At 36.3% G+C, this 24,885-nt stretch overlaps 1 protein-coding gene and 1 pseudogene across 1 annotated transcript; both read left to right on the forward strand.

The window, feature by feature from the left end:
* The first annotated feature begins 947 nt into the window (after positions 1-947).
* LOC130216823 (ubiquitin-conjugating enzyme E2 T-like) lies at positions 948-9,739 on the forward strand (annotated as a pseudogene).
* Positions 9,740-9,881: 142 nt separating this feature from the next.
* zgc:194242 (uncharacterized protein LOC100005854 homolog) lies at positions 9,882-21,756 on the forward strand. Its single transcript, XM_056449441.1, has 3 exons — positions 9,882-10,050; positions 15,257-15,694; positions 19,937-21,756. Exons 2-3 carry the CDS (start codon positions 15,259-15,261, stop codon positions 20,131-20,133), a joined length of 633 nt encoding a protein of 210 aa, XP_056305416.1. The 5' UTR covers positions 9,882-10,050; positions 15,257-15,258; the 3' UTR covers positions 20,134-21,756.
* The last annotated feature ends 3,129 nt before the right edge of the window (positions 21,757-24,885 follow it).

The raw sequence follows: 24,885 nt of genomic DNA on the forward strand, positions 1-24,885 counted from the left end.
TCCGGTTATAATAACTCCCCAAACTGATCTTTCTGAACGAAATGCCTACATCCACTTAGCTTGCAGTAGAAAAAAACAAGCCACGCCTACTGTTTTCTCATTTAATATTCCATTTCTCTAGGAACTGTGCCACAATAAATAAATAAATGCTTGCAGCTTAGGCAGCTTGATGGCCCAGTGGGTAGCGCTGTCGTCTCACAGCAAGAAGGTCGTTCGAGCCTCGGCTTGGTCCGTTAGCATTTCTGTGTGGAGTTCTCCCTGTGTTTGTGTGGGTTTCCTCCAGGTGCTCCGGTTTCCCCCACAGTCCAAAGACGTATGCGCTATAGGTGAATTTGGTAAGCTAAATTGTCCATAGTGTATGTGTGTGAATTGGAGTGTATGAATGTTTCCCAGTGATGGGTTGCGGCTGGAAGTGCATCCGCTGTGTTACATATGCTGGATAAGTTGGAGGTTCATTCCGCTGTGGTGACCACACATTAATAAAAGGACTAAGCTGAAGAGAAAATGAATGAATGTTGTTAGCAGCCAGTTCATTTAGAATTTAACAAACAGTTTACCCCAAATTTAATGTAATTTTGCTCTCATGGATAATTGAATATTACTCAAATTATGTCATTACACTGAGGTGACGTTACCCTGTCCTTTACAACCATAGACATCATAAGGTCTAAAAACAATCTCAAGCACACACAGCGATCTCAGAACAGTTCATCCAGATAGTCTGATTATATCTTTACATCTCATTTGCAAATTTGTTTAAAGAAACAGATTAACCAGAGATTAGATATCAATCAAGTTTAAAAGATCAAGGATCTGCCAAATATCTTAGAATGTTTAAGCGACGTACCCAAGGTGTCAACAGAGAAAATAAAAAATAGAGGCACTTAAAAAACTACGATACCCATAAAGCATCTGGATACACCTCCGGCGCACAATGACGTGGAACATTTCGCGGGCAGGATCAAAACCACACAATTCAACCAGCGGGAGTTTTCAAGCAAAGCTACGCGGTGATAACATATAAGTAAGATATTAAGGTAAATACCTCATACAGCGTTGCATGAAATAATTTACTAAGTCGAACGTCGATTAGTATTGTTCTGCTAGTCATTATTAATGTGTATTGTGGATGCGACTAAATATTTTGAAATATTGTTAATAAATAATCTTGTGGTGCTGATGTGCACATTGCACAGTCGCCATGCAGAGAGTCAGTCGTCTGAAGCGAGAGATGCAGCTCCTCACCGCTGAACCTCCACCAGGAGTCTCGTGCTGGCAGACAGAGGGACGCCTGGATGAACTACAAGCACGTCAGTTTCTGTTTCTCTTTGTCGTCTCTTACTGAAACTAAATATGTCCAAATCTGACGCCCCCTGCTTTACTTCTGTGTTTGAAATATAGAAATTGTTGGAGGTGCAAACACTCCTTATGAAGGTGGTGTGTTCAAACTGGAAATCAACATACCTGAGAGGTGGGAATTTCACCTTCTTAATTTAGTTTCAGAGCAATAATCTTTGCCAGTTTTAAATAGGGAAATCATATTAGCAGCCAATGACTATCAAAGCACAACATCGTTCACAGTAAAATTACATGCCATTTCATACTTGATATTAAAAAAGCAGCGCTGTAAACAACACAGGTAGAGTGTAACAATAAGACATTTGTCAAGCTATGATAATCGTGCCAGAAAAAAAAAAAAAAACACACACACACAAAAAACAAGGTTTCTGGTTGTATTAAAATTTTTATCAGTAACAACGTCCATTAAAAGAATAATAATAAGTTTTTTTAGTGAACAGACTGTTGATCATTACAAACTTGAACAATTTTATTTAAAGTAATAAAGCCTTCCTGCTAAAACGTTTATTAAAATAAAAAAAATAGATTATTATTATATGAAAAAAAACTACATCTCCCATAAAAAAACAAACATTTAGCTGACAAGGTGCCAAATAGTAGTATCATTGACCCATGATAATCTATTCTACATATAACTCTCAGTATGTTTGTGTGTTTTTATACAGTTTCTATTCTAATTTGTAGGTTAAGTAGAATTAAAGTCGAAATGTGGTATATGTACACAGAATTTTCATTTTTAGCCAGCATCAGGGCTTCTGGTGAACTATCTTTCCCTTTTAAAACTGCAATATTTAAGATCTGATTTCTTTAAAAATCTGTGATCTTCCCTCCCTGATAGAAAATGTAGTAGGTCTGAGACCGGAAAAGAAGCACTGCATTAAATTCCACTTTTCCCCACTTTAATATATATTTTTAATATATGACAATTTATTTTACCCCAGTATTTTCACTGGAATTTCTGCGCTAGCCTGCTGGTACTGACGACTCTAACATTTGTCTTCTTTCATCTCGTTTTACACTTGTACAACTAAATTAACGCTTACAGTATCAATGCTGTAAAAGGAACCTTATGACATTGGAAACGGTCACATTAAGATTTCACTGGAAGTTTATCATTGGTTGAAAAACACTAGATGTGCATGCAAACATAGACATGCAAAGTCAAAGTGTAAATGGCAGTAGTGAACAAATAGATTTTCCCTACCAGCAAATATTAATCCAGGTAAAAAAAAGACAAAATATAAAAGCGTGTCTGCTATTTTGAGCTATAACTTTGTCACTAATGACTAAATCTCTGAGGAGTACAGGGACATGAGGGTTTTGAATGACTGAAAAATAGTGCAGTTTCAGTATATGGATCACAAGTGCCCATAATTTACAGTTTGTGGTCTTATATGTTTCGTTCTGTTGATTTTTGTGATCCAAATATTTGTAGCTTGTAACGGATGGAAATTTGACCACTTTGTGCTGCGTTTCAATGGAGCTAGAATTTTTTTTTGCTACCAGGGGCCTCATGTATCAACACTGCTTACGCACAAAAACTTAATGTACGCCAGATTTCATGCTCACGTTTGGATTTACTAACGATGAAATTAACATGAGAATGTGCGTTGGTCCAAGCCAACTTCATGTCTGGCATACGTGCATTTCTTGTGTGTGTTTTGTTTTATTTCCATTGGCGAATCCTAGAGGCAAGTATGTTAAATTGCACACTACAAAGTCTCTTTGAGCCATGCAATGGCAGCTGTATGGGACGGGATCATCTGCATAATTATCAGGTATAAGGTTTACATACCATGCTGTTGAACCGCGGTAAAGTTAGTTTGACGTTTGAAATTCATCAGACATTCGATTTTAAACCAATTAAATTCTTTGCTCATGTTAGTTTCAGCCAGAAATAGGTCAGATAGGCATAAATATATGCCCTTTATGTTGCACAAGGCTTAATTTCTCGATAAAAAAAAAATGAACATACGAATGAATTAAACAATTCAACTATATGAAATTATACAATAAAACAACTTGAAGCAACTCTCTCCTCAAAGGGTGTTAGTTCAGCATCCCCTGTTTTCCCGCCTGTTCGGTCCACACTTTGATGGTGCGCCGCTGTTCTCCTCTTAACCTGCACCTTTACATCGGACGATTTCTTTTTTAATTCGTTCACAGTGCGATGTTCAGACCCCACTGCGTTAAATGCGTCAGCTAAACTCTCCCACTCTTTTTTCTTTTGTTATTAATTCCGGAGGACATACTTGCAAATAACAGGTTTTCTCCGGTCTACTTCTGATAGGAGCACCTCCAATTCACATTCTGTTAAATTTAGCTTCTTGCTTGCTTTTGCTATTGCTTTTTCGTTTGGTTTTGCCAAAGTAGAATCACTACCATATTTATTAGGGGGAGGAGGCAGGGAGGGGTTTTGCGCGCGTGCGCTCAGTTTTACGTTAATTCAGATGTACAAAGGGAATAGTGTGGGATTTCGCATACGCGGTGTTTCATACATCTGAATTTTTTACTGCATTGACACATTTACAGCTTTGTCCGTATGCAATGTTTTAGTATGAATTCAACGCAAGTCTTTGTACATGAGGCCCCACGTCTCCGCACAGGTCATGTGACTGACAACTATCAAGTATCAGGGCATAGATATATACACTAGATATTGCATACAGACCCTGAGCATGCATCAATGCCACCGGCATATTTGTTCACTGCTCCCAGGAGTCAGGACAAAAGTCATTCACTAGTCAAAACTAAAACCAAACTGAAGATGCTGGACTTTTTACGCTGCATACGGGTGTAATAACGAGCAAACAGAGAAAACAAAGCTTAAAGGCATTACATTTTATAGGTAAGATTTCGTTTTTTTACGTTTTTGTATGTTACAAACGCTCAACAAGTAACCTTGTTCAGGATAATACAGTCACTTACTGCATTGACCATAAGGCAAGTAGCAGCTAAATTCTAGACCTATGCTAGTTTTGTTGAATAAAATCAGCAAACGTGTAATAAAATGACAACAAGATGCTGCGGAGCCAGATACAAACTTGTATTATTGTCGGCTAAGTGGCATAAAACGGCTAGTTTTTGAAGTAACTTGATACCTGATCACATAACATAATAAGTGCCTGCACCTCAATGTGTATACTTTCCACCCTAAATTATTGACAATTAAAAATGTTATACCATCTAGATCATAAAGGTGGATATGCACATTTGAGACGCAGGCATATCGATGGTTCACATGCATGAATCGTTCATAACGGAGATCATTCACTAAAAAATTGCTCCCTCCGCTAGAATTAGAAGTGAAAGCTGGAGAGGGAGAGGGATGTTTCTGGACACGGATTCGATTTAACAGGGAAGGTGGACATTACATTTCCATGCACATAAACACACCCACTTTGTCGGCAATGCCCGTGGCGGCCACTTTGTCCATTGATGTAGAATAGTGATGTAAAGTTATAATTTTTGTAAATAGAATTTATTAGATGTTATTATTGATCACAATATCTTTTTATTTTATTTTATTATACTTAAAGTATTAAAATAATATAAAGTTATTAATTATTAATACAATAACGTTTTGATGACTTAAAAAGCTAATTCGTAGATGGTTCCTCACAGTAATGATGTAGTCGTAACCTCGCATGTTTATCGACTGTTTTAAAACAGTTAAATTTAAAACTATTTTTGAAACTGTTTTAAAACAGATATAATGTAGCCCTCTACAATGAAGTCACTGTGAAAGCATAACTTGAATATTGGAATATTGTTGTATTTATTCATTACGGATTTACATGTGCATATTATATATTTTTTTTAATGAATGCTTTCTTGTAACTTTAATCAAAATGACTGGGCTGTATGCATGGGGCCTTTCAGGGATGACAGTGTAGTATAATGAGAATCTATCATATGATGTAATTATATCACAGTATCATAATGTAAGATTGCCATTTTTCCAAATATCAGCTGTCAAGCATCCAAGTGGTCTTAGCAATGTGAATTAAATAAACAAAAAAATAATAATCATGATTGTTGTTTCATGACAATTTTAAAATGAAACTAGCATAATCATCTAACTGATAAATAAAAAATCTTCAAATTCAAATTTTATGCTGGTATCATATGTTATCAATATTATTATTATTGCACACCAGAGTACACCACAGTAGAGGATTATCATGTCTTAAAAGACATTTCACTTTAAAAATGTGCTGCAAATCTTCCTGTATCAGTTTGGCATAATACTCTGGCAAGAGTGCTGTTTTCCTGATACATCACACGCATGGTTCTACAAACAGTAGTTCAACAAAGTTCATATTTATTTAGTCATTTTACATAATGTTGTCTCTTTCCTCTATTCACCATTGAAAATTGTTCCATATGAATCTGGATTTTTGTCTCAGAGTAAAGCTGTTTCTGAATCAATCTTTTGATTTAATAATTTGATTCAAAAATGCTAAATATAATAATTTATTTGTATATATTTATGGAAAATAATTTTTCCTATGTAAGCCATTTTCAAGAATTTTATTGAAGAAGTTTAAATTGATTATTTAATGATTTGAATGCCTGTTTAACATTTTTTAAAACTGTTTAAGGTATCCATTTGAACCTCCAAAAATGCGTTTCCTGACTCCCATTTATCACCCCAACATTGATAATGCAGGACGCATTGTCTTGATGCTCTGAAACTGCCACCAAAGGTAGACGCTTAAAACAACAACACTCTAAATTTGCATTCTGTTTTGAAATATTTTGTTATTTTTAGTTGTATAACTTAATAGACCTTTTTACACCTTTGTTGTGGTTGTAAAGTATTGATCTGTCACATGCCGATATTCATAAGCATTGTTTTTTAAAGGAGCTTGGAGGCCCTCGCTCAACATTTCAACAGTACTCACATCCATACAGCTATTGATGGCTGAACCAAACCCTGACGACCCTCTCATGGCTGATATAGTGAGTTTTTAGTTCAGTTACCCCTCAGTTTTTAAAAGTTATGTTTGTAACTTCTCAAATTATTATTATAATGTATTTGCATTTGTTTGCTTTTACATATTCATCACAATTAATTGAATAACTTTCAGTCCTCAGAATTTAAATACAACAAACCACTATATCTTGAAAAGGCAAAGAAATGGACAGCTGAGCATGCAATTCAGAAGAACAAGGTAAAAGTTGGGGATAATTGGGACTGTAATTTGTTCAAAATACACTTGTCTCATACACTTTGAGCCACTGAGGGAGGACATTGTTATGATTATTATTATTAATCACAGCTTTCACTTTCTCTCTTATGTTTGAAGGGTTGCGTGGAGACGGATGGAAAGACTCCTGAGAATAAAAATCTGAAAACCTCACACAAGAGAGAAGCACTTAGTGCGCAGGGAGAATTTAGAGCACACCAAAAAAGTGTGGCTTGTAGCAAACCCTATATTTCACTAATGACTGACACACACTTTTAAGTTGTTGTTATTGTATTAATTGTTTCTCTTTGACTTAATTATTTTCTTGTTTAATAATTGATGTTGATGTAATAAAATATTTAAAATGGCAATTTAAAATATCAATAATTAGGTTGCAGGCTAATTACCTGTTTTCTTCGGCTCATATAATCCTTAATCAGAAAAAAGTTTGGACTGTGGAAAATGCAAAAAAATATAAAGCAATGATTTCTAAATTTACTTAGACTTGTATTTCATTGTAAACAATACAACAAACATTCTTAATGTGTACCTTATGATTTTTTTTTCTAAAATAATACTTTCATTTCATTGTTGGTTCTTGCAACACATTTAAAAAATACAAGTTGGAAGAGTAAAGCGTTATCACTTTGTAGTGTTGCCATTAATTTTTACAACACTTAAAAGACGTTTAGGGACTAAAGACACCAAGTGATAAGTGTAATTTTGTCCCAATTTTCCTCCAAACAAGTCTTAAAGTGGACAACAGCATGGGGATTTCGTTGTCACATTTGGCACTTCGAAATGCACCACACATTCTCTATTGGAGACAGGTCGGGACTGCAGACAGGCCAGTGAAGAACTTGTATCCTTTTCATCCGCTGCCAGGACTTTGCAGTGTGTGCAGAATTTGGTTTTCCATTGTCTTGTTGAAATATGCATGACATCTCTTGAAAAGAAGACAACCTATTGTGCTTTAAATTCTCTATGTACTTTTCAGCATGTCATACACTTTTCATGGTGTAATCACAACAGTACTGACTAACCTCATACCATGACAGACCCTGGCTTTTGACTTTTCTGGTAACAGTCTGGATGATCCTTTTCTTCTTTGGTCTGGAGCACATGGAGTCCATTTCTTCCATAAATACATGAAATACTGAGTAATCTTACCACATTATAGGTTTCCATTGTGTGATAGTCCATCCAGATTCCTCTGAGCCCAGAGAATTGCTTCTGGAGACTGTTAACACAGGGCTTCCTTTTGGCACAGTACAGGTTTTATTGGCATTTGTGGATGAAACTATAAATTGTGGTACTTAACAAAGGTTTGCCAAAGTAGTCTTTAGTCCACATGGTTATATTGTTTAAAGATGAATGCCGATTCTTGGAGCAGTGGCGCCTGAGGAATCTGATATCATTGTAGTTCAGCTTAGGCTTGCGCCCTTATCCTTTACGCACTGAAATTCCTTTATATTCCATGCTTCTTTTAAACTGTTATGCAGCCTTGAATGTGAAATATCCAAATCTTTCTTTGAGGAACATTGTTTTTAAACATTTCAATATTTGTTCCCCATGTATTTGTTGGCAAACTGGCAATCTTTGGTCCATCTTTGCTCCTAGAGGGACTATTGTACTATCCTAAAGGACCTTTCTTGGATGCTGCTTTTGTTCCAAATCACCTGTTTGACAATCACCTGTTGACATCTTCTCTTTTAAATAACATCATTATTTAATCATTTTACCTGATTACCAGCCTTAACTTGTTCCTGTCCCAACTTTTTTTAGAATGTGTTGCAGGTCTGAATGACAGAAAAGAATGTATGTTTACAAATAAAATGAAATTGACCAGACAAAACATGAATTTTTTGTGTTCTTGTTTTGTGCAATGAAATAAAAGTCCAAGTAAATTTTGGAAATCACTACTTTATTTTATTATTTTTTATTTGCACTGTTCATGCTGTCCCAACTTTATCTGATTTGGGGTTGTATTTATAATCTTTAAAGGAATTATTAATAGTTTAATCAATGTTGTAAATGCTATAGGCTAGTTGAAAATATTTAACAAAGGCCCTTAAATTAAGGCAATTCATTCTAACTTATATTCCAGCTTTGTTTCAGGCTGTATCACCAAGTGCTAAGACGGATGCATGTGAAAAACGTGAAAAAGATGCATGTAAAAAAAACAAAACATGTAATTTAACGATATGTATTTCATTTTGTTTGATAAGTGCTTATAGGTTATGGAAATTCAGGGAATTTGACATTTGTTTTGGGAAACCCAGAGTTTACACACAGCTGATTTTTTTAAAAATAACCTAACCCCCTGTGAAAATATTTTTTAATACTGCATGGTATATGGTCTACTTTCTCTCTTTGTAATTGCTGTCCTTGATTGTTATTCTTGAGTCCCTTGTTTGATCTAAACCGTTATACTGACTGCTGTTCTTTAGAAAAATCCTCCATGTCCTGCAGATTCCTCAGTTTTCCAGTATGTCAACCCTCTGTGTGTTCACAAAGGACAATTAAGGGACTCAAAAACTATTTAAATAAGTTCAAATGCTCAGTAGTCCCCAAAAAGGAAACACAATGCATTAAGAGGCATGACTGGATGCTTGGATGTGGTTATCCAAATTTGACTTATTTTGTTAATATATGAAGAGTTTAGATGCAAAATCCTCTAAATGCCGTCAGAATTTTCTCCTAAAATGAGCATTTTTTTTCAGCCTGTTCAGGGTATGTTCAGTTATTTCACTTTAAAGACAATGAAAATAACTTATTCTCACTATAAAAGTAAAATTACTCAGCATAAACACAGGAGTCTGAGAGAAAAGTTTAGAGGAAAATATCAAATGGCATTTAGAGGTTTTTGCATCTAAACGCTTCATATTTTGTAATGTATATAAACATGCATAGATACATATTGTCAGGGTTCTGTCTTATGTTTATTTAATTCTTAGCTTGTGACAGAACTCTGACACTCTTTTTGTTTTCTTTTCGTGAGTGCATTGGTTTGAGTTTGCTTGAACCATGTACTCTTTTCTGTGTTGTGAATGCAACAGAAGCAACTTGCATGTTTTCTGGAAGACAAATTAATGGCAATTGATTTTCAAATTCAAAAAACTTTGAAATTTGTATATTTTTTTATAAAAACTTTTTTTTTTTTATCTTCAGTGTTCAACGTCTTGTAAGTGAGCCCTTTTTACTTGTTCTGTAATGACCCCTTAAAATGTGTACTTTAGGGACACCCCCTATGGGCTTACAGTCTTCAGAATAGGCTATAACATCTGATTCTAGTAGATTTTAGAATATAATTAAATAGTGTTCCATTTGTAGATAATCCACCCACTGGCAGCCTTTAGAATGGGTTTCATTGTGTGTGTTTTGAATGCAAGTCAGAAAGTATTTCACCCAGAGGGAGGAATTTGCACACGGTCCCTTATTACACAACTGCCGACCAGTAGCTACAACTAGCCTCAGCGCAGGCAGTAATAAGTTACAGGTAGGGTGGTTGTTTTTGAGTAAATCGGTTATGTTCGCGATACTGTAGGCTACCTGTGTTTTTGTTATACAATCATGCCATGTTATACTTTCTAAGGAAGAATGGGGCAGCATGAAATGGTTAATCTGGGACAGTCATGAAGTTGGGCGAAATGTGCATTTAAATACTTTATAAGTTTAATGACAAGGGTTAATATATGCCATAATGAGAAATAGGTATTAATGTGGACTGCTGGAGGTAATAGCATAAGTACATATTAGATATAAGCTATAAACCAGCTAGCTACAGAGATGGTACAATGTTCTGTACACAAACTCTCTCTCACACACATACATTCTCACGTACACACTTGTCAATCAATAGGCTCTCCTGGAAATTGGATGATAAGGTCAATGATAGGATTCTGACTAATGTTAAGGACATAAACCTGTCCTAAATGAGACAATGTTCCCATTTATTTTAAATTATGGTTATCTATTTGAGGAAACAAAATATGTATTAAGTGTTGAAAATGTGTTTTAGAATTTTTTTTTCTTTCAAATATTTTTTTGTTGTCCCACAGTATTAATATTTTTGAGAATATGGGGCAGTGCTCAAGTGGGAGAAATATGCATGGGAAATTGCGAAAGTGTCCCAGATTGCAGCTTGTTGATTTAATTCTTGTTTCATATGTTGGTCCATACAAAGACCTACTGTAGCTCCACTGTCCTTTTTCAGTATCAGAAATTTGTCATTTATCTGATTTCATGTTAAGCTTTTGCTTTGACATTCCTTTATTGTAAAGGAAGTGTAAAACCTAAATAGACAGTAAATAGATTAATCTACTTAATTTAGTGAGCGTATCATGATTGCCAACATGTTGTTAAACCCATAACACTTTACAATAACAGTACATGAATAATGATTTACAGTACTAATATGTAAACTAAACATTACTTTATTATGAACTAATAATGAGAAGGTGTGCGCTAATCAAGAACTAACTTTATCTACAATATGAGTTCATGTGTGAATAATGCAACCTTATTCAGTCCTGTAGCCAGCTTCTTTTTTTTCTATTTTGCCATTATTTGCCTCATTTTCTATTTAATTATGATGTTTAAATACTTATTTTAGTGATATTTTAAGCACAAACTCACTTTTTGATGAACCAAAAATATTTCCTACCATTTTGCCAAATTACTTTCCATACTATTTGATGTGTTCATTTACAAGTGTGCATTTAATTTGTAAGTTTTATATAACAGTTTTATAATAGTTGATATTTTAAAATTTAGAATAAAGCAATATGAAAGGATTCTTATTTTTACATTAAATACAATGTTATTATAATCTATCATTAAATTGTTTTGGGATCTTTTAAAACTTGTTTTAAATCAAAAACTGAAGCCTATACGCAAATAATAATCTGGCCAGTGCATTCAATTTGCCTCAGTCAGAATTTGGCCATTTGAATAATTCACATAATATTCAAACAAAATATTAATCCAACAGAAGATTCCTCTTGTTTTTAAAGCCTTTGATTTGTTAGTTTTAACAATTTATGATAGCTAAGAAATTAAACAATGGATAAATGAGCTTATATAGAGGACCAATTCTGGACCTTTGTCAGTGAAGCGTAGTTCTTTCGAACCACCTGAACCCCCCCTGGCTACAAGCCTGTTACTTGTTAGCAGTGATGTAAGTAAAGGTGCTATAAATCAATGCCTATACTTTATTAAGGAACGAGTAATCAAATGAGCTACTGGTTTCCCCCGTTATGACAGCAGCAGCGTCTCTCTCAGCCATTGGACCTCTCTTTCTTGGGGTGTGTGCAGTGTTGCCAGATTGGAAATGTCAAAGTATCGTACCAGAACCTCAAAATTATCGTATTTGGAGTAAAGTTATTGTACACGACTGAAACGGAGAGTGTACAGCTATTATCGAGACACATAGCGTTTTGACTCAATGTGCAAATTACCACAATATGTTAAAAACAAACTAGGCATACCTTAAGCTACGGTCACACTGGGCTTTGTGTGTGCGAAATTCTGTCGTATGGGGCTGCGAAAAGGGGCGGGATTAAACAAGATGATTAGAAATTTAAAAAGCTAGCGATTGCTTCATGTTTTAAAATTTCTGCCCAGAGAGGTCCTGTTTTGATCCTCGATTGATCTCACGCAGTCAAGGGTGATGTGATTTTGCAGGTCAGAGTTTACCAAGCTTGAACTTTGCACCACAGCAACCTGCGAAACTTGACGCATGACCTTGCATTTCCGGTCTGACGCATTTGCGTGCATATGAATGGAAGTCTATGGGAAGAAAAGTCTAGTGTGACCGCAGCTTCAGTGGCAAGGTTCAAACTCCACCTCTGAGTTGCTGTTATCGAATGTTGCATGTTGAGGGATTCATTTGCTATACAAATTGGATGCCGTCATGAACTACAAAATAGTGCTGGTTGGCTTGAAAGCAGTGCACCCTCCCAAATTTTGTTTAAAAAAAAAACACGTTCACGTGATGAATTTGAATGGAAAAATCAAGAACATCAAGGGGAAAACTCCCCTGTCTTTCTCACCTTCCTTTACAGCACTAGTTGTTTTAACATTATTGCTTAAAAGGTCACCTCAAACTGAAAACTACTGACATAACCACGGGCATGCGCAGCAGGAGCGTTAACTCGTGAGAGAGCCATTCTCCACGTTGATTGGCTGAGAAGAGGTAACATAAGATGAGATAGAAAACGTGCTTAACTCCACCTTTTCCTTACAGACAGTACATAAAAGATGCAGCTAGATCAATAAGAAGCCCGAAGATTACAACAAAATTTTTTTAAATGCCATAAAATTCTGAAATTGTCGTACATTATAGGATTTTTCTCATTATTGATCGTACAGAGGTTAGAAAAATATCGTACAAATACGATAATTATCGTACATCTGGCAACAGTGTGTGTGCATGTCAGTGTTGCCAGATGTAGCCCATAAACTATCTAAAACCCGCCGAAATGCAAGAAGACCCGCCCAGTCATCTGGAAATCACGCTAAGTGGGGGGTGGGGTGTTGTAACGGTCCCCACGTTACAGGGGTAGGCGTTATGTTGCAAAACCGCCCAATTTTCCTATTGCCTGTGTCATTTTCCTATTGCCTGTGTCATTTTACACCCGCACAATTGTGTTCAAAACTGCCCGTGTGTGTGTGTGTGTTCGGAGTGGGGCAAGACACATAACCAACCAGCAATAATTGGTGTGTTTGTAAATGAGGTGTAACTGAGAACGTGATGATTGGCTTAGATAGAGGAGATTTCCATCATTGTCAATCAGAGGCAGAGTACTGCCGGTGTTCACACAGACACACAATCAGTCACACACACCAACGACTAGGCATCAGAACGATGGAAAATCCAACAAATTCAAAGGTAGCTTTTGCAAACTGGAAATGTAAGCACTACTTTTCTATTCATCTATTGTGTTTTATTGTGCAACTATAGTAGGCCTAATTATAATATTTATAATCATATGTTGAATTTGATGCTTGTCTCTTGCATTGTCCCACAACAACATTAAAATAGTGTAGATTAGTGTACAATGTTTTATATTTATTCTATAGTCATTTGACAAATTAGATTAAGTGATGCAATAGTTACTTCTTTTCTGGTAATTAGTTACTTATATAATTCTGGAACTCAGTTACAATTTGTGAGCAGTAACTAGTAACTATATTACTTTAAAGAAACATGCCCAACACTGCTTGTTAGTACATGTTTGTTAATGAATGTATTAATTAACACTAGTTTAAACTGAATGTAACCAACATGAACTCATGAGCTAATAATATATGCTTATGTCTTGACTTTACTTGGAGGGGCACATTAGAATTAACTCATTCTTAACTACTCATGAACTCATTTTGATGTAGACAAAACACTTTTCTATGGACTTTCAATGTAGAAACTTACTAGAAATGTGTGCATAACACATGTGTGTTGACACACAGGACTTCATGAATAATCAATGAGGTAATATATCCCAATTAAGTGATCACAAAGATAACAGGTCATGAGTTCATGTTAGTAACATACCTAAACTTAAAGTGATAATTAAAACATTAGTTAGCAAACGTAACGAAATTAAGGTATTATTCACACATGGACTCATGGGACTCATGTTGTAGTTAAAATTATTTCTTGATTACATTTACATTACATCTCGCAGACACTTTTGTCCAGTGTGGATTTACAATTGAGGAGGAATTTAGTGATTCAACAAGAAGAGGCAATGCATACAAGAAGTGCTACTTATACAAAGGAACTGTTTGTGCTCAGAGAATTTAGTGCTAGAGTTTTTTTTTTCTTTCTTTTTTGAGAGCAAGAGTGAGAGAGTATGTGTTTCTACAGGTGGTTTGTCAAGCCCATTCACATGTGTGAAGCACACTTCAAAAATGCCAATGTTTTTTGTGCATATTTATTTATTTTTTATATGGAGTGATTGTAAAAATGTGTCTTGTGCAAATGTACAAAAAACTGTGCAAGTGTCTGTTAAATTGTCAGTGGTTAGCACTGTCACCTCTCAACAAGAAGGTCACTGGTTCGAGTCCTGCCATGGCCAATTGGCATTTCACTGTGGAGTTTGTATGTTCTCTTCGTGTTTCCTCCATGCGCTCCGTTTTTCTCCACAGTCCAAAGACATTGATTATAGGTGAATTGGATGAACTAAATTGGCCGTGGCAGTGCAGTGGCGCAGTAGGTAGTGCTGTCGCCTCACAGCAAGAAGATCGCTTGTTCGAGCCTCGGCTGGGTCAGTTGGCATTTTCTGTATGGAGTTTGCATGTTCTCCCTGTGTTCGCGTGCGTTTCCTCCAGGTGCTCCGGTATCCCCCACAGTACAAAGACATGTGGTACAGGTGAATTGGTTAGGCTAAATTGTCCGTAGTGTATGAGTGTGTATGGATGTTTCCCAGAGATGGCTTGCAGCTGGAAGGGCATCCGCTGCGTAAAATGTGCTGGATGATTTGGTGGTTCATTCCACTGTGGTGACCCCTGATAAACATGAGACCAAGCTGAAGGAGAATGAATGAATGAATAGCTGCAATACTTTTTTTTGTTTTCAATGGAATGGGAGTGTGGAGTACGAGTAAAGAAATGACAAAATGTGTGTGTTTATTTTCAGTTCTCTACTTATTTCATTGCAGATGTTCTAAAATAATAGTTTTTTTTTTCTGTTGTGTGAATAGAAATGCTGCCAAACCAAGTGGGCAAACAATTGGGTCACCCCACATACTCCTTAACTGGATGGTTGGTAAGCAAGTTCTTTAAATGGCATAATCAGGTATTGGAGGAGAATGCGGTTAAATTATGCAACATTGAACCTAATAACACAGTTCTGGAGCTCTGTCATGGGCCAGGATTTGGTCTGCATTACGCCTCGCAGCTTCTCACGGGCCCTGAAGGGAAACTGTTCGGTGTGGACCATTCACAATACATGCATGAAATGGCAAGCAAGCGCATGAAGGAGCAGATCTCCAGAGGAAAGCTTGTGCTGTATTGCAGTGATTTGATGTCTATGCCGATAGAGGAAAACACTGTTGACAAAGTGTTTCACTGTAATTGTTATTACTTCTGGCCCGATATGAAAGCAGGAGCCAGAGTGATTCACAGAGTGATGAAACCAGGTGAGAAACTTTTCTAAGATAAATGTTTTAGACAAAGACAAATTTGTTATGTTAGAGCAGTGTTGGGAACTTGAGAGCTTGCTTAGAGCTCAGTACATTGAGTATGTTTACAGGGACATCAGTACTCCAATTAAGGGTCTATCATGTAAACAGAGATTTTTGATTACCTTAATTCAGCTAATCAAAATTAAAGAGCCCCTACTTGAAATAGGATCATATTTTGGTTGTAAGGGTCTCCAGCAACAGACTAATATGCATGCAAGGTCAAAAAACACTTTCATGGTCTTTTAATATGCATTTATTTTTACCTAATTATCCCAGCGACTTCCATATAAATCGTTCAGTGATTCATTTGTTCCCAAACCCCTCCTTACCGCGAAGCTAATCTGCGCTGACTGGACCGATGACAGCCTGTTACGATTGGTCGACAGTGTTCAGCGCGAGACAGAGTGAAATGCACGTCTTATCAACAATATTGAAGTAGTCAGAGTGCATAGTGTATGTGTGAGCATACCTGCCAACACTCCTGTTTTTCTCGGGAGTCTCCCTTATTTCAGACCCATCTCCAGCCACCCACCCATTTGTTATTTATCACGGAATACTCCCGTAATTTCACCCCCCCCCCAACCGAGACACGCTTCATAGTAGTTATTAACACCATAGTACACATTTCCCAGTTCTCAACAGTGTTATCAGGGCCAGCGCGTTCATAGAGGTTACCTAGTTGGCCGCCATGGCCGGCAGAATAACCAGGGCGGCGTCAGCGAATCCCCTCGATCCTCACTTTCATCCGCGACACCCATCCCCTCTCTCCCGATCCTCACTTTCATCTGCGAACCGGTCACTTTCTTTTTTACTTTCGGGTTGAGGGCGTTCGCCTAGAGCACCATTTCAGCTGGCTCCGGCCCTGAGTGTTATTCAGACACCTCATCCGGAACCTAACCCCCCAATCTCCTGGATTTTCAGGGACAGATGTTGGCAGGTATGTGTGTGCAGTTAAACACCAGCATATTGCTCTAGTCTTAAGCATGACACACATTCAGTCTTAATCCACACAGTGGCAAAAGCTGAACTATTTTGAAACTTGATCACCGCATGTGTGTAAGAACAGCTGACGATAGCCATAGCAACGACAAACAGCAGTGGAACGCAAGCTCACAAACGCATTTAAATTCGTAAACAAAGTGGCACGCGTCGCGTTTTCAACGGGGCGTTAAGACGTGATATGAGAATATAAAGAGTTAACCTGATACAGTACAAGTGGTTACAAGTAACAGAACACAGTTAAATACATAATTTAGCAACCATTTTACTCGCACTTACTTACACTTGTGAAATGGAAGAAACTGATCCACTGATCCATGTACTGACAGTCCCTTAAATCAATAACATAAGTCTTATCTGATCCTTCCTTTAACAAACGGCTGATGAATTCTCCATTGTAAGCGTGTAGATTCCAGAAGCACTCGAACAGCACAAGGCTGGGCAATAATGCTGAGGTATTTTTGCAAAAATAAACCTCAACCACTGACTCTTCACAGTTTTATCTGGGTAGAGAAAGTAGCATTAACTTTCCCCTCACACTTCCAGTAATATCCAGTTGAGACAGCATTGATTCAACCAGTGTCTGCTGACGTGTGTGTCTAGCCTCTTTTTCTTTGTGTACTGTGCTTGTGGACGGGACCGCAGATTTTAATTTTCCCAGGTTTGCGCACGCAACAACTGGGCAGGGCTTACGTTTCGTATCTACGTCACGCCGAATTGGCTAAAGACTCGTTATGAAGACGATTCATTTGAAGTACTCGGAGTCGACTCCTTTATAAATGAATCAATAGTTTTAAACACTTTTCCACTTAAAGATTTAAGCCTTAGCTGGATATTTCACTTCACTTAGAACTGTGTAACACACTAATTGGAAGGTAATTCTCAAAAACCCATAACATGGGCTCTTTAACACAAATTAAGATGTGGAGTATTCCTATGTACACTAACTGACAAAAGGCTTGTCGTCAAGCCCAGTTATAAGAGCAAAAATAATAACTTGTTGATCATTTGGAAAAGTGGCAGAAGGTAGATTTTTTTTGGTTGAATCATCTGTTGAACTGCATCCCAATTATCACAAATACTGCAGAAGACGTACTTGAGCCTGCATGGACTCAAGATTCTCACAAATATCAGTCATGTTTGGTGAAGGAAAAATCATGGTTTTATTCACTATGGGGTGTGCCTAGATCTGTAGCGTGGATGGCAACATTAACAGCCTGAAGTATCAAGACATTTGTGCTGCCCATTACACTACAAACCACAGGAATGGGCAAATTCTTCAGCAGGATAGCACTGCTCTTCATACTTCAGCCTCCACATCAAAGTTCCTGAAAGCAAAGAAGGTCAAGGTGCTTCAGGATTGGCCAGCCCATTCACCAGACATGAACGTTGTTGAGCATGTCTGGGGTAAGATGAAGGAGAAGGCCTTGAAGATGAATCCAAAGAATCTTGATTAACACTGGGAGTACTGTCCTGCAGAGTTTACCTCCAACCCTAATTAAACACACCTGCCTTTAGCGTTCTAGGGATCTTGAAGACACTGCTTGGTGTCTTTGCTCAACACTTGGTGTCTTTGCTCAAAACTCTGTTGGACACCAGCCCTCCAGGGCAAAGTTTGCCCATCCCTGCTTTATATTCTATTAAGTGACAAGATTTTGTCAAAGCAAAGACAGACCTTGCTGTCCTAATTAAATAATTAAAAATCAAGGCATGATCATATTTTATTTTGGTAAAATAAGTCTAATCTAGAGGCCTTTGCTTTTCATAAAAGCCACTTCTGATATCAAATGATCAACTAGAAGTTTTTATTTATTGTTCCTTGCACTTGGATATTAACTTGGATAGGCGACAAGACTTTTGTTAGGTAGTGTACATGTAAGTGTACATGTAAGGTGTAGTGTACACCTTAATCAAACTATTACCATCATGTATGACTTTACCATACTTTTTTGGACATGATACACACATGGTCCACAGCAGTGGTTCGTTGTTTGACTCTGCATTCTCTGCATCTACCAATTCTGTACAGGACTACATCCAGACCGGCATCTCCTAGGCCACAGTATCATACACTATACATCACCAAACAAAGTTTTTAAAATGCTGCCTGGGACATGTGGATCTAAAAGTATAAATAAAAGTATACATCGCCTCTTGTCAGGTTAAAGTTGGAGTGAGTTTTTCATATTCAATAGGTTGTTCTCATCAGTCTTTCATATGAGATGTTAAACCAAGGTCCTGACTCTCTGCAGTTGTTAAAAAGTCCAGGATGTCCTTCGAAAAAGAGTAGGGGTTTATCCTGGCTAAATTTGTCCACTGGCCTCTGTCCATCATGGCCTCCAAACCATCCCCAAATCATAACTGGCTGCATCACTCTGTCTCCTCTCCAATAATCAGCTGGTCTGTGGTGTGCGGGCTGGCACAATATTGCTGCCGTCATGTCATCCAGGTGGATGCTGCACACTGGTAGTGGATGGAGAGATCCCCCCCCCCCCCAAAATTTGTAAAGCGCTATCCAGAGTGTGCAGAAAAGTGCAACAAATTTTCCAGCAACAAATCAGAGCATGAGAACAAAAACTGAATTGATGAAACCAAGCTAACATTGATGTCAAGAGGGAACGCAAAGCTGTAATGTTGCATTTTCCAAATATTTGCAAAACATTATCAATTATTAAGTTCAGACATAATAAATAAATATCAGACATATTTCACAAGCAAAAATCCCTCCATGGTTAGTGTATACTATTTTGAAAGTTGTACTAAAAGCTGCTTTGTTTACAGTTTGAATGTGTGTATCACAATTACAGTTTCCTTTTGTGGAATGAGAAAACAGACTAATGCATCATAACCAATTCAGGGACTGGGGCCTTGTTTGACCAACTAGAGCCTTTTTTAGACATTTAAAATATTCTTACATTTTAAATTGCATAGATGGCTAATAAAATGTTTCATACTCAGCATAACCATTTGACAATGAATGTGTTTTTAAGGTTTTATTATACTGTGTTTTGTACAGTCCCAAGCTGCATTAACAGAGAAAAATCAAACACAACAAAAAACAGGATTTGAGAGTACAAATAATGTCTGAGATTTTAGGACTTTTTTTTTATATTTTTTGGATTATATAATAAAATAAACAAATAAAACAACTGATGCACAATTTCAAACAAACATCTTGATTTTTTTCTTTCCCTCCAGATGGAATTATGGTCACGACTCTCAGGCTGGATAGTCTTAAAAGAACAGTTTCTAGGAGAATTCTCAATGGAAAAATTTGGAATCCTGAGGTCTACATGGATGCGCTGCAGTCGTCCGGATTCACAGATGTTCGATTGGACGACAAAAGAGACAAACTAATCAATTTTCAAGCTATTTTTGCCACTGCTAAGAAGTAAATTTTTATTAATCAGGGCTTAAAATTAGCCTTGTCCAGAACAAGCTAATATTTTGGACAGGGGAGGTGAATGAAATCAGATAAATAACTTGATAAAATAGTGATTGAAAAATAGTGAATAATAGTTATTTCTCATTTACTATAATCCCTCCAGGGCGGCATGTTCGATTGGACGACAAAAGAGACAAACTAATCAATTTTCAAGCTATTTTTGCCACTGCTAAGAAGTAAATTTTTATTAATCAGGGTTTAAAATTAGCCTTGTCCAGAACAAGCTAATATTTTGGACAGGGGAGGTGAATGAAATCAGATAAATAACTTGATAAAATAGTGATTGAAAAATAGTGAATAATAGTTATTTCTCATTTACTATAATCCCTCCAGGGCGGCACGTGGGCTCAGTAGTTAGCACTGTCACCTCACAGCAAAAAGGTTGCTGGTTCCAGCCCTGCCTGGGCCACTTGGCATTTTTGTGTGGAGTTTGCATGTTCTCCCCGTGTTGGCGTGGGTTTCCCCCACAGTCCAAAGACATGCGCAATAGGTGAATTGAATAATGGGCTGTAGTGTATGAGTGCCTGCTTGAATGTGAGAGTGTATGGGTGTTTCCCAGTACTGGGTTGCAGCTGGAAGGGCATACGCTGTGTAAAACATATGCTGCAATAGTTGGCGGTTCATTCTGCTGTGGTGACCTCTGATAAATAAGGAACTAAGCTGAAGGAAAATAAATGATTGAATATGATCCCTCCCTCCAACAAATACGATCTTTACTGTCCGATTAGTTTCCTGTCGGGGTGAATGAGGCGAAAGGTTGGTTATTTATTATGCTTGTCAATCTTATGCTTAAATCAGCAGGAAACAGATGCAAAGTGCTTTTACAGATATGTACTGTATGTACATATTCTTGTTAATATGTCATTACAGGGCTATCTGGAATCCTTGATTCTGTTTGGTCAGTTAGTGAAATTCTATGGTATGTTCTTTCGATATTGCAACCACTGAATAACCCAAGCTCACCCGGGTACTACAAATGATCTTGATCATTAGTGGATATGTTCACATATACACTGTAAAAATAATGCTGGGTTCCACACAATCGATTTGTGTTAGGACAACATGAAGGAAATTAGCGTTACCTTATTAGTTTTTACAAATTTAAGTGCATTGAACATAAAACAACAAAAAAGTTGTCGCAAAAAAAAAAAAAAAATGTTTCAGTTCTTTTTAAATAAGTAGTTTGAACAAACAGTAAACATTATTTTTTGAGTGTGTTTGTCCTGCAGCAGTTTTTGACTGCTGGGCACCATCTTGTGACTGAATAGTATGTAGGCTAATTTAGTGAATCCATCAGCTCTATTCAACCACAGGAATTATACTTGTTGAAGAAAAAAAAAAAAAACATTGATTCAAGTTAAGTACTAATATTTCAATGTTTAATCAACATCATCTGTTCATGTTAAATCAAGGTTCAGCAATCAAGGTTTAACATCATCCAGTGTTGAGATAATGTGGTGTTATCACATGGAACTACTGTCCAGAATTAAATCATGTTTAACTATGACTATTTTTGAATGCACTTACTGAGCTGCTTATATAGCAATTAAACAAAGTATTTTGATTTCTGTCATGTATGTTTGCTTCATTTTTTGTGCCAATTCTCACAGTGCATTATGGGTATTTTCTATACTTTATATACTAAAATTAATTTGGAAAGAGCTGTGCTGTTCTAGGAGGATGTTTTATGGATTGTTGTGACCAAACAGAAGCTTTAGAAGGCATTTTAGAATGACACAAACAACATTTCAGATGTTTTACAATGTGGACGCTGATGGTACGCTGATTTGTCCATTAATGCTGTCCCATTGTGCCCATTATTTTTGTAAATCACATGGCTTTTTTGATCTGCATGCTAGAATTTATTCTGTGTGTCCAATTTAGTTTTTACCTTATTGGATAAAGTATTTATCCTACTTTAAAAATTTTTGCACATCTTGGCGTTACACAAGGAATATAAAATTAAGTAGCTACTGTTGAATTAAGTACTAGTATCTAATGAGCAGTATTGGGGAAAGTTACTTTTGAAAGTAATACACTACAATATTGAGTTACTCTCCAAAAAAGTAACTAGTAGCATTACTTAGTTACTTTTTATGGAAAGTAATGAGTTACAATAATTTTGAGTTACTTTTTTCTACCTGCCTCTTTTTTATTTTTTTATATTTTTTTATATGGAGCTCTGCATTTAACGACACACTGTATAACATACACCTTCATACCTTTTAAAAAAATTCTAATAATAAAAAATAGAATAATGTTACCTTCTGAGAACTTTCTGACGCCATACATGCTGTATATACAGATTAATGAAGTTGATAGCAATGTTTTTGCTACAGTAAGTTTGTATGTTGTCTTATTAGTTCAGTAAAATTACTGTCCATTGAGACAATCCCCTTTTCTTCCATGTGTTCAAAATAATGAGAATACTTCCATCACAGAAATGAAAAGCTCTGCCGTCTTGGTTTCTGTCTTTTCCCACATGCAACTCATTCTCTCATTGAGTGTGCTGCAACATGATTACACTAATTGATTTGCCATATTACCCATTTGACAAACAAGAACAATTATGCAAAATCCAACAGCCAGGTGATCACATTTAGTTTGTATTTTGTACTTTCCAGTGCTCAGAATTTAAATACCACAAACCACCGTATCCGGAGATGGCACAACATATCCAGAGAAATTAATCACTGAACATGCAATCTAGTATGAAGGACCAGGAGTGTCAGTTAGAAATAAAAAGAAGAATCAAATGATCAATTTAATAGTTGAATCAAAGCGAATAATTTCAGTATTGGTATTTGTGTTAAGTTCAGGTCTTTGGCACTGTGCTGCAATAGTTTATGAGCTGCCCAACAAAAGTTGGCTATAATGACCGCATGCTTTTAATTTTTTTGGCCTGACCACAGTAACATCACACCTCAACTGTAAAACTTTTTTATACAGACAGTTATAGTTTAATTCAGATAATAATTTATATCCCTGAAATTAGCTAAAGCTAATAAATCCTCCACAAACTGTCTCCAAACACGTTCCGTGTACTCTTACATTTGAGTTGCTTCGCTGATCTTTAAATTCCCGCTCAAATTAGCTATTTTTCTCTCTGCCCAATGACATTTGCACGTTTCATTTTATAGCTTGGCTTGATGCCGCAGTCACACTAGAGTTTGTGCATGCAAAATTCTGTAGTATGGCGCTGCGAAAATAGGCGGGATTAAACACGATGTTTAGACATTTAAAAAAGCAAGCGATTGGTCCATGTTTTAAATTTCAGTACAGAAAGGTCATGTTTTGATCTTCCATTGGTCTCACACAATCATGTGATGCGATTTTGCAGGTCAGAGTTCACCAAGCTTGAACTTTCCAACATAGCCAACTGCCAAACTAGCGTTTCCAGTCTGATGCATTCGCGTGTGTATGAATTGAAGTCTATGGGGAGAAAAGTGCAGTGTGACCACAGCTTGAGGCGAAAGTTGAGGGGGTTGCTGCGACATGTGGACTTTCCAATTTTTTACTCGATTTATTTTCAACTCAAGAAAAGCAAGTGGCAAAAGCAATTTGTCAAATACCTTTTTAAAAGGGTATTTAAATTGTGCTTTTAAATGCATTTAAAATGATCTATAAATATGTTTTTATTGTTTGATTAATCAGAGTTTTAAAACATGAATGAAATAAGTCTCTATAAAATTATATATTTATTAATACATTTAAAAGTAATTTTTAAATGCATTGTTTCATTAATGAGATTTAAATAAACACGTTTAAATATGTCTTTTTATTTGTCCATTATTTATTCATTTAAATTGTGATTTATTTATATGCATTTTTATGCTTCAATTATAATTGATAATTTGATTCTTTATCGTATCTTATTTCTAACTGGCACTCCTTGTCCTCCATAATCCAGAAGGACAAGGTATATTAATTGCTTAAGTACATACGTCTTAATAAAAATATTTTTTGAAAAGCGCAGCATCGGGTACCCAATGGCAAAATAAATCGTGCTAGAGACACGAAAATGATTTCCTCTTGAAATACATTGGATGGAAATTCGTGCAGGGTGGCACGAAAAAAAGAGGGAAATTCGTGCCCATGAACACGAATCAATAGATTATATTTCGTGACTATTTCACGAACTGCCGTGAGACTAGGTTGACGTCTCTTAGCTCCCAACTCAAGCTTATTATCATTGCAGATCTCAACCACTGCGGGGAGCCAGTGCTTTTTTATTATTCAGTCCTCTCTCCCTAAATTCATTTTATACGTATTGCCGGTGATAAGAACATCGTAAATGATCTAAAAGTGCAAATTGTCATTCAGTTCAGTAGTAATCAAACCATACATTTATGAAACTAATAACTTTATTAAATCATTCTTTATCACATGTATACAGAAATATGAAAATATTTACATCCAGAATAGTCTGTTGTACAAAGATCTTAAAATTTCAATATAAAAATTACATTTTAATATACATTTAATATAAAAAGAATAGAAATCAATAAGGATAAAAAGGTATAGCATGCTAGATCAGAGGTAGTTATATTTTACAACACAATAGCTAGCCTACTTTACAATCTGTAAAAGATCCGGACCAAGCTTTATTACAACCTAATCAAATCACTCAGTTCTTTTCATATTTTCAGTTTATAGCATGTTCAATATATATTCACGTTTTCATTTATGAAGAATAAAAAGA

This window comes from Danio aesculapii, chromosome 23, assembly GCF_903798145.1.
Source record: "Danio aesculapii chromosome 23, fDanAes4.1, whole genome shotgun sequence".
In the NCBI taxonomy this organism is placed as follows: Eukaryota; Metazoa; Chordata; class Actinopteri; order Cypriniformes; family Danionidae; genus Danio; species Danio aesculapii.

Bases quoted from the DNA above. Each gene is read 5' to 3' on its own strand.
- zgc:194242 (XM_056449441.1), top strand. From the start codon at position 15,259: ATGCTGCCAAACCAAGTGGGCAAACAATTGGGTCACCCCACATACTCC. The intron at 15,695-19,936 runs GTGAGAAACTTT...CTTTCCCTCCAG, and splicing joins TCACAGAGTGATGAAACCAG to ATGGAATTATGGTCACGACT.